The following is a 15,283-nucleotide window of genomic DNA, read 5'->3' as shown; positions in this document are numbered from 1 at the left end:
ATTTGTTATTTGCCTAAGACTGAGTCTTGTTCTGCCTGTAAAAGGCCCTGGTTGAAACAGTGCCAAAATCACTGTGGATAGTCACCTGGTCCACGTTGTAACAGTTGTATTTTGCATTTGACCATTTCCAAGAAATGTAGCAATATATATGAAATCATTCCTCTGCCTATTTGATCCATTCTGAAGGAAAGCAGTGAATATGTTTTGTGTGTGAGAGAATATAAATGACTTCCAAATGCAAGTTAAATGCCCCTCCGTCTATACTGATAACAGTATTGTATACTTACAAGTATTTTCAAATGTATTTCCAATATACTGGAATGCTATGTAGCTGAAGAGGGGTGACACTGTTTAGGATAGGAGTGTCAATGGCATTTACTCTCACGTCTGCATCAAATCAACCTCTGCAATAAATATTCTAGTTTGTTTTATTACAAATATAGCAGTACACAGTCTTCCGTAAATATGTTGACAATGACATTCCTGTATATTGGATCCTCTGTACATAGAAAAACGACAAAAAAATAGAATTGGACATTTTCCATTGCTTCTAACTTGTCCTGGTTACAGGTAGAACTAAAGAAATGCGCACACTTATGGTCCATATATTTAGCGTTTTAATTTAACCATGTGTAGTACATCTAAAAGAGACAATGAGAAATTCTTGGTTCAACAAGACAACAGTCATCAAAAGGGAAGAAATGTAGCGTTGCACATGTCAGAGTACTTTACAGCTTTGATTGGATACATATAATATATGACAAAGGGTGATGTAATTATCTGAATTACTGTAGATGTGAATAGTTTAAGAGTGAAGTATGGTTATAAGTCGAATGCGAAGATCCGTCGTTATGAAAGAGGTAATGTGTGTTATTCATATACCATTCTCACACTCAATATCAATATATTATACTGAACAAAAATGTAAACACCACATATAAAGTGTTGGTCCCATGTTTCATGAACTGAAATAAAAGATCCCAGAAAAGTTCCATACGCACAAAAAGCGCATTTCTTTCTAATCTTGTGCACCAATTTGTTTACATCCCTGTCAGTGAACATTTCTCCTTTGCCAAGATAATCCATTCACCTGCTGACTGCAGGAATGGCCACCAGAGCTGTTGCAAGATAATTTAATATTCCTTTCTCTACCATGTCGTTTTAGAGAATTTGGCTGTATATCCAACCGGCCTCACAACCGCAGACGACGTGTAACCACGCCAGCCCAGGACCTCCACATCCGGCTATTCACCTGTGGGATCGTCTGAGATCAGACACCCGGATAGCTGATGCAACTGTGGGATTGCACAACTGAAGAATTTCTGCACAAACTGTAAGAAACCGTCACAGGGAAGACCATCTGCGTGCATGTCGTACTCACCAGGGTCTTACTGCAGTTCGGCATCATAACTGACTTCAGTGGGCAAATACTTACCTTCGATGGCCACTGGCACGCTGAAGAAGTGTGCTCTTTAAGGATCAATCCCGCGTCGCGTGGGCTAGCGGTTTGCTGATGTCAATGTTGTGAACAGAGTGCCCCATGGTGGCAGTGGGGTTACGGTATAGGCAGGCATAAGCTACGGACAACGAACACAATTGCATTTTATCGATGGCAATTTGAATGCACAGGATCTATGAGATCCTGAGGCCCATTGCTGTGCCAGTAATCCTCTGCCATCACCTCATATTTCAGCATGTTAATGCGCGGTCCCATTTCGCAAGGATCTGTACACAATTCCTGGGTGCTGAAAATGTCCCAATTCTTCCATGTCCTGCATGCTCACAAGCATGTTTGGGATGCTCTGGATTGACGTGCACGACAGCGCGTTCCAGGTCCCGCAACTTTTAAAAACCATCAAAGACGAGTGGGACAACATTCCACAGGCCTCAATCAACAGCCTGATCAACTATGCTAGGGAGCTCCCGAATGGCGCAGCGGTCTAAATTACAGCATCTCAGTGCAAGAGGCATCACTGCAGTCCCTGGTTGGAATCCAGGCTGCATGATATCCGGTCATGATTGGGAGTCCCATAGGGCGGTGCACAATTGGCCCAGCGTTGTCGGGTTTGGCTGGGGTAGGCCGACATTGTAAATAACAATTTGTTCTTAAATGACTTGCCTAGTTAAATAAAAAATAACAAAAACATTAAATTAAATGTGTCGCGCTGCATGAGGCAAATGGTGGTCACACCAGATACTGACTGGTTTTCTGATCCACGCTCCTATCTTCATTTAAAAAGGTATCTGTTACCAACAGATGCACATCTGTATTCCCAGTCAAGTGAAATCCATAGATTAGGGCCTAAATAATGTATTTTAATTGACTGATGTCCTTATATGAACTATAACTCAGTAAAATCATTGAAATTGTTGCATGTTGAGTTTATATTTATGTTCAGTGTAGATACATACTATTTAGCCTCATATTGCCAGATTATTGCTATCAACCCTGTTTGTATCTTTTGGAACAATGGTAGTGAAGTTTATTAAAATGATGTAGAATAGATGGGCCACCACAGATGTTACAGGCATCCACAGGTCTTGACCACCATGTTGCGATGCTTCTTTAGGATCACATTGTTGTTGTCGTCATAGAAGAGTACAGAGATGGGACTGAGCTTGGTGGGTGCGCAGCACGCTTTGGGAACCTCATCCGGCTTCAAAAGGTGAACCTGCCATGAAAAAAGGTCAATCAGACTAATTCATACATACACTTTGATATAATCAATGATAATATCCTGTCAGTTTAGTAAACAACAATTTTCAAATATATGTGTTGGAACATACAGTGGGGCAAAAAAGTATTTAGTCAGCCACCAATTGTGCAAGATCTCCCACTTAAAAAGATGAGAGAGGCCTGTAATTTTTATCATAGGTACACTTCAACTATGACAGACAAAATTAGAAGAAAAAAAATTGAGAAAATCACATTGTAGGATTTTTTATGAATTTATTTGCAAATTATGGTGGAAAATAAGTATTTGGTCAATAACAAAAGTTTATCTCAATACTTTGTTATATACCCTTTGTTGGCAATGACAGAGGTCAAACATTTTCTGTAAGTCTTCACAAGGTTTTCACACACTGTTGCTGGGATTTTGGCCCATTCCTCCATGCAGATCTCCTCTAGAGCAGTGATGTTTTGGGCTGTTGCTGGGCAACACGGACTTTCAACTCCCTCCAAAGATTTTCTATGGGGTTGAGATCTGGAGACTGGCTAGGCCACTCCAGGACCTTGAAATGCTTCTTACGAAGCCACTCCTTCGTTGCCCAGGCGGTGTGTTTGGGATCATTGTAATGCTGAAAGACCCAGCCACATTTCATCTTCATAGCCTGGTTCCTCTCTAGGTTTCTTCCTATGTTTTGGCCTTTCTAGGGAGTTTTTCCTAGCCACCGTGCTTCTACACCTGCATTGCTTGCTGTTTGGGGTTTTAGGCTAGGTTTCTGTACAGCACTTTGAGATATCAGCTGATGTACGAAGGGCTAAATAAATAAATTAGATTTGATTTGAATGCCCTTGCTGATGGAAGGAGGTTTTCACTCAAAATCTCACGATACATGGCCCCATTCATTCTTTCCTTTACACGGATCAGTCGTCCTGGTCCCTTTGCAGAAAAACAGCCCCAAAGCATGAAGTTTCCACCCCCATGCTTCACAGTAGGTATGGTGTTCTTTGGATGCAACTCAGCATTCTTTGTCCTCCAAAGTTGAGTTTTTACCAAAAAGTTATATTTTGGTTTCATCTGACCATATGACATTCTCCCAATCTTCTTCTGGATCATCCAAATGCTCTCTAGCAAACTTCAGACGGGCCTGGACATGTACTGGCTTAAGCAGGGGGACACGTCTGGCACTGCAGGATTTGAGTCCCTGGCGGCGTAGTGTGTTACTGATGGTAAGCTTTGTTACTTTGGTCCCAGCTCTCTGCAGGTCATTCACTAGGTCCCCCCGTGTGGTTCTGGGATTTTTGCTCACCGTTCTTGTGATCATTTTGACCCCACAGGGTGAGATCTTGCGTGGAGCCCCAGATCGAGGGAGATTATCAGTGGTCTTGTATGTCTTCCATTTCCTAATAAATGCTCCCAAAGTTGATTTCTTCAAACCAAGCTGCTTACCTATTGCAGATTCAATCTTCCCAGCCTGGTGCAGGTCTACAATGTTGTTTATGGTGTCCTTTGACAGCTCTTTGGTCTTGGCCATAGTAGAGTTTGGAGTGTGACTGTTTGAGGTTGTGGACAGGTGTCTTTTATACTGATAACAAGTTCAAACAGGTGCCATTAATACAGGTAACGAGTGGAGGACAGAGGAGCCTCTTAAAGAAGAAGTTACAGGTCTGTGAGAGACAGAAATATTGCTTGTTTGTAGGTGACCGAATACTTATTTTCCACCATAATTTGCAAATAAATTAATTAACAATCCTACAATGTGATTTTCTAGATTTTTTTTCTCAGTCGTAGTTGAAGTGTACCTATGATGAAAATTACAGGCCTCTCATCTTTTTAAGTGGGAGAACTTGCACAATTGGTGGTTGACTAATTACTTTTTTGCCCCACTGTATATGTTAACTTGAGTAATTGTTGCTAAGCAATGCACTTTTGCTAGTAGTACTAGCTAGCGTGCTACGTTTTACGTCCTAATAATTGTTTGTTTGTTTTCCTTTTCCTACTTTTAGAATCAACTGTACTGGATGAGGTCCAGTTGGATGTGCCACTGCTGCCAGTTATCCTTCATGTCCAGGATGCTGCTATCATCCATGAGGATGTGCCGACTATCCTTGAGGTACACTTTTCAGAAAGCTTTTGGTTTTATGTTTGAAAAGTATCCCACATATTCATTCTGAAAATCTTTGTTGCCTGCTTCAGGAGGCCACTGATAATTGGCAGCTGATAACGATTAGCCCCCTGTTCCTCTAAATGTCTGTGTAGTCTGGGCTTGTCAGATGCTGTTATACCCATTGACTCGAATGGTTGACATTCTCCATTCCCTCCCTCCCATAGCCTCTACCTTACCACCAAGAGAGTGGAGGACATCGCCCTGAGGCTCGTCTCCCTGCCCCAGGCCTTCACTGTGAGTTATCCCTCCAAGAAGATTGACATTGAGAGGGAGCTGGCTGAGGCAAAGGTGAGTTCATTAACTCTTTCATGTCTCACTTTGGGTTCTTCCACATGCATGTCTTTTATACATCACAGTATCTGATCTATTTGAAATCATTCCTATTTTCTTGTCCTAGATCCATCATGTTAACCTGATAGATGTCCTCTTTGAACTGGTGCTGTTTGGGTTGATGATAGCTCAGAAGTCCCTGATGGTGGTAAGTAGCATCTCACTGGTACATGTTTCGATGTCTCCCTATTAGCAAATTCACTTCAATTTCTCTTCTCTCTTCCTTTTTCCTTTAGCACCCTGGTGGGTTCATGGAGCGTCTGTACGCTCTCCTGTACTCCTTCCTGCCCGCTGCTGCCAGCATTGAGCCAAAGGCTGAGAGATACCTGCTGCTGCTCAATGTAAGAGTCAAGAGTTTACTTCCTTATTCCTAGTTGACCTGAATAACAGGGTTTCAATGACATTTTACAGGGAGTAACTCTCCTTGTCTCTTTCCTCTTGGTAAGCTAGTAACTCAGAGCCATTATCTATATGTTGTGTGGTGTTCTCTTCAGGGTGGGCCGATGGCTCTGCTTGATGACATGTTTGGGCAGCAGCTGGCCTGGTACTTTAACCCAGTGTCTCTGGTCACTGAGCTTTCCAGCCTCCTGGAGTACCACCTGGAGAACCTCATGTCCAGCATGTAGTCCTACTGCAGAGCTCTGAAAGGCCACACTCTCTCTGTCCGTCCATCTCTCTCTCTCTGTCCGTCCATCTCTCTCTCTCTCTCCATCCATCTCTCTCTCTCTGTCCATCTCTCTTTCTCTCTCTCAGGATGTGAGGACTTGAAGTTCTTCGTTGAACCGTGATTAGTTAACAGCCATTAAATTATTGTATTCTCTTGTTTTCTCTCCCCACAGGATTCTTGTGCCACTTTGCCACCTAACAGGGATCTGGACACTAATGCACTACATTACTTTGCACTGAATTTTACATTTTTAAATAAAATAACTAGTATTTCAATTGCATTTGTCTCTGTCTTTTCATTTACTTGATCATTTCATCACTACTTCCTCTTCCTGGAGTTATGAGGCTAATATTACATGAACAATTATGCTTTATTCTTTGCATATGGAAATAAACAACGTTTAGTTGATTTACAGGCCCACACTTTATGGCATTGTATTGTGATGTGTGATACTGTACTGACTCTACAAGCTGTCAAAAGTGTTCCACAGGGATGCTGGCCCATGTTGACTCCCAATGCTTCCCACAGTTGTGTCAAATTCGTTCAATGTCCTTTGGGTGGTGGACCATTCTTGATACACCAATACCATACCCTGTTCAAAGGCACTTAAATACCCCGTTCAAAGGCACTTACATATTTAGTCTTGCCCAATCACCCTCTGAATGGCACACATACACAATCCATGTCTCAATTGTTTTAATGCTTAAACATCATTCTTTAACCTGTCTCCTCTCCTTCATCTACACTAATTGAAGTGGGTTTAATAAGTGACATCAATAAGGGATCATAGTTTTACCTGGTCAGTCTGTCATTTAAAGAGCAGGCATATAGTATAAAGTCGACCACTTCAGTCTTGAATGTAACTTCTCACTATCTGTACTCTACATTAAGAGTCTGCCATTGTAGACTCAGTTAATATAGGTATTTTACTTTCAATTTGCCATGTTTTCCATTAATGTCTGAGTCAATTACCTTCTTTCCCACTGAAACCAATGTTATCGTTCATGTGAGAGAGGGTGTAGTAGTGCATACTGACCACTAGTTGGATCATAGCGTGGTTGGTGGCGTTCATGTGAGAGAGGGTGTAGTAGTGCATACTGACCACTAGTTGGATCATAGCGTGGTTGGTGGCGTTCATGTGAGAGAGGGTGTAGTAGTGCATACTGACCACTAGTTGGATCATAGTGTGGTTGGTGGCGTTCATGTGAGAGAGGGTGTAGTAGTGCATACTGACCACTAGTTGGATCATAGCGTGGTTGGTGGCATTCATGCAGGAACCCAGAGGGTATAGGCATTCTCCATCACAGTAGAAGGCAGAGTAACCAGTAGGAGCCAGGACCCAGTCCTAATGGAGAGAAATACCATAGAAATAGATTGACAAAATTAGATGAATGACTAGAACAGACTACATTTCTATCAGAAATACGTCATAAAACATGCAAAGAACAGAACAAACTACACAAATGCCTTGCTTCCTTAAAAATACTAATTGTGTGATACAGCAAATAAGGAGATACAATGTTAGCTCATGATATTATCTATTCAGTAGAATGAGTAGTTAAGGGAGACAGAAGCTTACCTTCCAGCCTAGGTCACTAAAGCTCACATATAATTCATGTCTCTTACAAGCCTGACGCCCACTGTTGACGTGGCTGTGGTCTGAAAGGTACGAAACAATATGTTTTGAGACAGGACAGACTGTGAAGCACACTTTGGATGCATTAGATTTACAGTAAAGACACAATTAAATGTAAACACAACTTAAGTAATTATGTAATTTGAACGAACTATGCCTTTAAACGTTGCATTAAACAAGCTTCACAACAAGACCTAAAACCAGTGTTGTCCTCTGACCTTGTAGAACCTCACCATGTATACTGGGAAGGGGCAGGTCATATTTGGGCTTCCTCTTGCGGGGGTTGGGTTTCAGGGCGCGTGGGGGGCGACAGGGGACCTGGCTGGCTCTGAAGAAGGTCACCATGAAGGGCTGTTTGGAGCGAGGGCCCCTTCGACCCACCAAGCCTACCCACCCAGCTGACAAGGACCGGTCTGATGGAGAGAAAATAGTGTGTTTGCGTGTGTGTGAGATATAATCGTGAGGTAAACCAAAACAACATATCTCCATTTCTATGTATTTACTAAACAATAACACATACTATGAGACATTACAGTGTTACTTCACATGTACTGCTGTCGTATTCTGAGTTAACTTGCCTCTTTATTCAAAGGCATAATAATCTAGAAATCCATTTTGTGGGTAATCGCCTCCCCATCTGCAGAGCATTTCCTGTCCCTGACCATAGTATTAACTCTATGAGGCTCACCCTCCTCTGTCTCCACATAGAGACGAATGCCCAGGTTGCTGCGGGGGTGCAGGAGCCAACGGTTGCTGGCAGAGGTCACGTCAAAAGCCAGCCAGCCCTCCTGCCCCGCGGGCACTGACTGCATGTCCAGCAGCACCAGCTCTGGCTCTCTGAGGAGAGTAGAGGAGTGGCATGAGATAACCTCTGGAGAGATACACAAAGCATGTTGTATGGCCATGCAGTAGAGACAAACAAACAGAGAGACAGCCACTTGAGCTTCAACTCTCTCGAGAACCAAACCTCTGCAAGACGTCCTCGCAAGCCAGAACGTGGCCAAATGAGCTCTGTTGCCAGGAGCTGTTTGAGGTCAAAAGTTGAATTGCAATTCTTTTTAAACATTGCATTTTGCCGCAGCAACAAACCAATGTGTATAGAGAGAAGACAGAGTATTCAACGAGAGTGAGGGGAATATTAAAGGGATTATTTGATATCCTTGATCCTTTTTTCATGCAAAAACCAAATAGACATATTATGTCGATCTAGTGGCAGGAACCTGTGTTTGTTCTCCCGTTGGATCTCGTAGACGGAGATGTGCAGGGTGCGGTTGGCCCTCTGGCCCATGGTCAGGGTCTTATAAATGCGGAACTCTGCAGCCGTGACCGTCTCCCCCTGGGGGAGGGGCGTCAGGTCAAAACGGAACTCCTTCCAGTACGGCCGTGGCTGCAGCAGGTCCCGCTCCTGCTCCACTGAGGGAGAGGAGGAGAGAGGAAGGTCGATGTAAGGCCACTGACATTTTCACATGTAAACAGCACAACACCTCATATTCACATCTACACGACTTCCACTCCCCTCAACAAGCCCTAAAAAGACTAATACAAAACACAGAGATATTCTCATTGTATGATGCAGACATTCCCACATGACACAAGAAGGACAGAAGAGGACAAGGGCGGAAGGGAGGCGAAAGAGCAATAAATCTAATTTGTAAGTGTGTGAATGAGAAGACCGAGGGAAAGAGAAGAGCACCAGAAGTGGGAAGGTGTGGAGGGAGATGGGAGGATTGGAAGGTGAGTGACTGGGTCATTGGAAATAGGGGGAAAGAGAGGAGCGGAGCAGACGTGTGGCGCAAGGTGAGCCCAAGTGAAGGAGGACTGGATAGCGGTCATGTAGAGAGGGGAGAGAAAGAGGCAATAGGGAAAGACTGAGAAATATAGGGATGGACACGCTGGTCACTCACCACAGCCGCAGTGTCTCAAGCGAGACTACGTACATGAACACACACATACTTGAAGACACGCGCTATGCTCTCACACGCACACTCTCTCTCTCTATCTCTCTCTCTCTCTCTCTCTCTCTCTCTCTCTCACACACAGTCCTCCACAGGGAGCCCTGTAAAGCAGAGTAACAACCCTGGTCGGTCTCTGGAGTATACAGTAATTAGAGACACTAAGGACCTTCAACCGCAGCAGCTGCTCAACACACACGCCACTAACTGCAGGTTGGGCAGTATTTTTAGAGCGGTCTTCTGCAGTATTCTGAGCCCGTTTCTCTGTTTCTGTGTGTGTGTCAGTGGGGCCTGTAATTCCTTACAGCTGTGTCCCCTACGCACGGTCTTGAGCGGGTTGCATGGCCTTGACTGGTTCGGATTGATAGGGTGTGTGTGTGATGGGTGACTTCAATTGACAGGGGCTATAATTGAGAAACTGTCTAGATTCGTTAGATGGCCTTAAAATGGTGGTTCAAGGCATCACACCAGAAATTGTCAAAATAAGATCAACTGAAACATTAACTGAAAGGCATGTACAGTGCCTTGCAAAAGTATTCATCTCCCTTGGCATTTTCCTATTTTGTTGCATTACAACCTGTAATTGAAATGGATTTTCATGGTAATGGACATACACAAAATTTTTAAAATTGGTGAAGTGAAATGAAAAAAATGACTTGTTTCAATTTTTTTTTTTAAAACAGAAAAGTGGTGCGTGCAAATGTATTCACCCTCTTCACTATGAAGCCCCTAAATAAGATCTGGTGCAACCAATTACCTTCAGAAGTCACATAATTAGTTAAATAAAGTCCACCTGTGTGCAATCTAAGTGTCACATGATCTGTCACATGATCCCAGTATATATATACACGCTTGTTCTGAAAGGCCCCAGATTCTGCAACACCACCAAGCAAGCGGCACCATGAAGACCAAGGATCTCTCCAAACAGGTCAGGGACAAAGTTGTGGAAAAGTACAGATCAGGGCTGGGTTATAAAAAAATGTGAGACTTTGAACATCCCACGGAGCACCATTAAATCCATTATTAAAAATTGAAAGAATATGGCACCACAACAAACCTGCTAAGAGAGGACCGCCCACCAAAACTCACGTACCAGGCAAGGAGGGCATTAATCAGAGAGGCAAAGATAACCCTGGAGGAGTTGCAAAGCTCCACAGCGGAGATTGGAGCATTTGTCCATAGTACCACTTTAAGCTGTACACTCCACGGAGCTGGGCTTTACGGAAGAGTGGCCAGAAAAAGCCATTGCTTAAAGAAAAAAAAGGAATGGGGGAGACTCCCTAAACATATGGAGGAAGGCACTCTGGGGTCAGATGAGACTAAAATTGAGCTTTTTGGTCATCAAGGAAAACGCAATGTCTGGTGCAAACCCAGCACTTCTCATCACCCCGAGAATACCATCCCCACAATGAAGCATGGTGGTGGCAGCATCATGCTATGGGGATGTTTATCATTGGCAGGGACTGGGAAACTGGTCAGAATTTAAGGAATGATGGATGGCGCTAAATACAGGGAAATTCTTGAGGGAAACCTATATCAGTCTTCCAGAGATTTGAGACTGGGACAGAGGTTCACCTTCCAGCAGGACAATGACCCTAAGCCTACTGCTAAAGCAACACTCGAGTGGTTTAAGGGGAAACATTTAAATGTCTTGGAATGGCCTAGTCAAAGCCCAGACCTCAATCCAATTGAGAATCTGTGGTTTGACTTCACAATTACTACACCAGTGGAACCCATCCAATTTGACGGAGCTGGAGCAGTTTTGCCTTGAAGAATGGGCAAAAATCCCAATGGCTAGATGTGCCAAACTTATAGAGATATACCCCAAGAGACTTGCAGCTGTAATTGCTGCAAAAGGTGTCTCTACAAAGTATTGACTTTGGGGTGGGTGAATAGTTATGCACGCTTAAGTTTTTCATTTTTTTGTGTCTTATTTCTTGTTTGTTTCACAAGAAATAATATTTTGCATCTTCAAAGTGGTAGGCATGTTGTGTAAATCAAATGATAAAACCCCCACCAAAACCTATTTTAATTCTAGGTTGTAAGGCAACAAAATAGGAAAAATGTCAAGGGGGTGAATACTTTCACAAGCCACTGTAATTACACAAATATATAAAAACAGTCATATATGGTGCTGTAATAAACATTAATATGTACGTCCAAATACTGTAGAAATACGAATAGAAACTAGCATATTAAGTGTTTAAGCAATACGCAAAATGTGTAAAAGTAGTGAAGAGAAATAACATGAAATCAGGTTTCCCCACGGTAACAAGGTTTCTGATCTCATTCCAGGAGAGATAGCGGAAGGAAACAATTGGGAAAAGGATGTTTAATTTTTATGCCATTTCAGATAAGCATCAGTAGGTCTACTGTCTGGGCTGGTGCAGCACAGGAAAGGTCTCTCTGGTGATAACAAGTCTGTCCCTGAGAGGTGAACTGGTTCACCTCTGCATAAGGTTGCCAGGTTGGCCTCGTTTCTCATTGAAAATTCTATCTTTATCACCTTTTTCAGTTACTTTGGCTCTTTACAAGACATGTAAAAGATCACAGGAGAAGTTTTGGGCCAGATCAGGCCCTGGGGCCTCTATTTTGAATTAACTACTGGGAGACCATTGGCTGAACCAAAAACTCCCAACTAATTGGATAACGAGACAAAGTAATAACCAATTAAAACACAGGAATTTAAAATTACAGGTGTGTCAACGGTCAGTAGCTCACCCAGATTAACGAAGCTCATGACCGTATCGGCCTCGCTGACCACCGTACCCAGCGGCGGCGTGTGTGTGCTGAGAGTGGGCAGTGCGGCATGGCTGACGTGGCCCGTCAACCCATCCAGACCGCCGAACCCCAGTCCCCCTACCTCATTCCCTATTCCGTTTCCCTCATTCCCCTCGGCCGACACAGTGTGGTACAGGTCCAGCATGAAGAGGGGGGCTGAGGAGGGCGGTCGGAGGGGAGGATGGGGTCTGGGCCGGCCCGGTAGACCCAGGATGGACAGGATCTCCCTCTGCATCTCTTTCTTCTCTCGGCTGCTGAGGCGGCGGAAGCTGGAGTGGACGACTCCTTGGGCCTGGTGGCCCCAGAGACAGAGCAGCAAGGGGACGAGGATGAGAGCCACAGGGAAGAGCGGGAGTTGGAGAGGGTGTTTGTAGGTGCTGTTGTTGTTGCCACGGATGCGTCTTCTTCCCGTGCACGGGCAGGCGTGGGCGTAGATGTACGTTCTGGAGGTGTCCAGTCTGTCCAAGCTCTCCGTGGTTTGAGAGAGATCTTTCAAGGTGTCCGATGACATCGTGGAAGAAGTTCTACCCGGGTGCTTTTATATATATATATATATTTTTTTTTCTAACTTACAAGTCTTTGGTTGGTCTATGTTCTTTTGGCCTTCAATCCACACAAGAGCAGATTGTACTTTGGTGTGCGTTGCAGAGAACTGACACACCACAGAGGGACTGTTACTGTATGTCTCAGTCTGTCTGTGTAGGCCAAACTGTCTTACAGAGCATCACAGATCCGTCACTAACAAAAGGCACCTCTGTGATTTGTTGACGGGAGCTGTTTAGATCAACGGCAGACACAGAGAGGTTTACTTTCTTTAATTCCCTCTGTTTATCTCCCCTCTTCTTCCTTCCTCTGCCCTTTCTACTACTGTAGTCTCCCTACCACCGCGTGTCTTCTCTCTTCTACCATAACACGACTCTACTCATGCGACACACACAGAACACAAAAATGAAAGCGAGGGTATAATTACAACTTTTTTTTTTATGTCCTGATGAAAAACAAACGGTGTTGGTCTTAGAAATGGCTCCCTTTAAAGAAGTACATTTGAAGGAGGTTGACAGTGGTTAAGTTAAAGGGCAGGGCTGGTAGTCATTGAAATTTGAGAAGAGAACCAAATAAGCAGACCTGTTTTCAGTCTAATCGGTCTTCAGGAGGATGAGGGAAGAAAACACCACAAAGTGGGCTGGCATACAACAACCTGATCCCACGCAAGGAACAAAATGATCTGCAGTCCACCTCTCAATCTTTCATTCTTTAATCCACAATTCTGGGGCACTTTTTAATCCATCAAACATTCGTTTGTTTGTTTGTTTGGCCCACTTGTGTCTAACTCCAGATGTTTCCAGATGTCTTCCTCAAACTGTGTGTAGCTTCCAACTTAAAATCCTTGGCACGTTGAGTAATTTGTCTTTTATTCCTTGCTTTTGTATCATCCTTTTGTATTCCTCCCAAAATCCCCCTAAACCACCTGTTTCAAGTGGAGAACAATGCCAGTGTGTTTGTCAGCGTACTGTAATGTGCCCTTTGAAAGTTTACCTCATGTAAGGGTGCTTCAACACTGCTTGAGTTGTCCATCACCAAGAGGGAGTGTCCCATACAGCCTCCTCCCTTCTGCTCCCCCCCCCCCCCACATCCTCTCCCAACTCTCTTCCTTATTCCTCCCTTTGGGCTTTTTAAAATCTCCCTCCCTTTATTTTCTCATGATCACTTACTTTCATGGGAAAATATCATGGAATCCCTTCAGTGTGATGAAAAATGCATACACTGAATATATTTTATGAGATTAAGAAGAAAATAAATCTCTCTCTAAACTTGGTTTACTGGACACGCTACCTCAACACTAACATTCAAGCATCGGGCGAACCTCTGACATCACAGCTGAGTGTTTTAGCTGTGGTTTGGAATCCTGGGGAACCACAAGGAGTGAATGACCTGCCAAAACCTGCCAGAAGAACACAGATTAGCAATTGTACCGTATCTTTAAACCGAATACTAAAAACATAAAAGGTAGACTGCTGTAGCTTAAGGTGTACTGTCAAAACATGTACCCCATGAAATGTTGTTTAAGGTATTTTATACGTTTTCATTTCCTGTTAAACAGATTGCGAGTTGTCTTTACCTCATTCCAGTTTGACTGCAAATACTGTGTGTGGTGGTGTGCTAGCAAGGCATTTGAGGGAAGAAATGACAACAAATTCAAATATAGTAGTGGGGGTCAGCTCCATGCCAGCTTGTGTTTGTGTATGTTGGACTTCAAAGCACCCTGGGACTTGTGGCCACTTTGAACGGCACGAATACTAACTGACCAAACCAAACCGACCAACATTTTTTCTTAAGCCAGGGAGTCAGAAGTGCCATGAATGAGTATTTTCTCTGGTATTTTTGTTTTTCTTTCTCCAGTGTTGAGGGATTTTAGGGCCGGAGAGAGGGATGAAGGGATGTCGAGGATGCGAGAATGATAAGAGGGAGTCCGTCAGTTTGTCGTCGGAGTGAGGATAGGTAGTGAGGACAGACGAGAGGATAGATGGGGATGGTGGGAAGGGTTTGGAAAGTTCCATGTAAACACAGACACAGCTGCCCAGGGAAGACTAAAGACCAAATCCCATCCGCCTTCAGTGGAACCACCAAATAAACCAAGGTGATTCTCCCACAGAAACCAACCAACTCAAGTCTTACACTTAGCTACTGCGGAAGCAGAGAATGAGATAGACCTGAGCTACGTCTCTCACAATATAGAATAAGCAGTAGAGAAACACACCCATCCATGACCACAGAGACCACCCTCCCTCTATGGAAGATCCTAGTACAGGGCGTGTCCTTATCTCTGGAGAGGATAATTGTACCCTAACCTAATTACCAAGCCCTTTCCGGTGTGCAGAGAGACCTTGTGGTCTATACTCTCTTCCAGACACACACGTAGGCATGGAGACACGGCCGCAGGCACACGCATGGAAACATGCATGTGGACATTGCACGTACACAGTGCCTTTCACAACCCTAGACCTTTTCCACATTTTGTGTTACAAAGTGGGATTAAAATGGATTTAATTTAATTTGTGTACAGCACTTTGAGATATCAGCTGA

The 15,283-nt window shown here is 43.7% G+C and overlaps 1 protein-coding gene across 2 annotated transcripts; it reads right to left on the bottom strand.

Annotated features, from left to right (window-relative positions):
* Positions 1-412: 412 nt before the first annotated feature.
* Positions 413-13,793, bottom strand: LOC110489282 (bone morphogenetic protein 8B-like). 2 transcript variants are annotated; one of them, XM_021561977.3, is made up of 7 exons: positions 12,140-13,793; positions 8,687-8,879; positions 8,155-8,303; positions 7,700-7,879; positions 7,410-7,489; positions 7,065-7,175; positions 413-2,672 (listed from the first exon to the last, which is right to left on the bottom strand). In XM_021561977.3, the coding sequence occupies exons 1-7, from the start codon at positions 12,708-12,710 to the stop codon at positions 2,523-2,525; spliced, it is 1,434 nt and encodes a 477-aa protein (XP_021417652.3). In that variant the 5' UTR covers positions 12,711-13,793; the 3' UTR covers positions 413-2,522. The 2 variants fall into 2 exon arrangements, with proteins under 2 accessions (XP_021417652.3, XP_090084273.1); XM_090228147.1 differs by having other exon boundaries at positions 7,685-7,879; positions 12,140-13,772.
* Positions 13,794-15,283: the final 1,490 nt, after the last annotated feature.

The sequence above is a fragment of the Oncorhynchus mykiss genome, chromosome 30, assembly GCF_057628025.1.
Source record: "Oncorhynchus mykiss isolate SJ-2025 chromosome 30, ASM5762802v1, whole genome shotgun sequence".
In the NCBI taxonomy this organism is placed as follows: Eukaryota; Metazoa; Chordata; class Actinopteri; order Salmoniformes; family Salmonidae; genus Oncorhynchus; species Oncorhynchus mykiss.
This window is presented reverse-complemented; position numbering and strand designations above follow the sequence as displayed.

Bases quoted from the DNA above. Each gene is read 5' to 3' on its own strand.
- LOC110489282 (XM_090228147.1), bottom strand. From the start codon at position 12,710: ATGTCATCGGACACCTTGAAAGATCTCTCTCAAACCACGGAGAGCTTG. The intron at 7,880-8,154 runs GTGAGCCTCATA...TCTCTCCATCAG, and splicing joins CTATGTGGAGACAGAGGAGG to ACCGGTCCTTGTCAGCTGGG. The intron at 7,490-7,684 runs GTCAGAGGACAA...CGTACCTTTCAG, and splicing joins ACATGGTGAGGTTCTACAAG to ACCACAGCCACGTCAACAGT.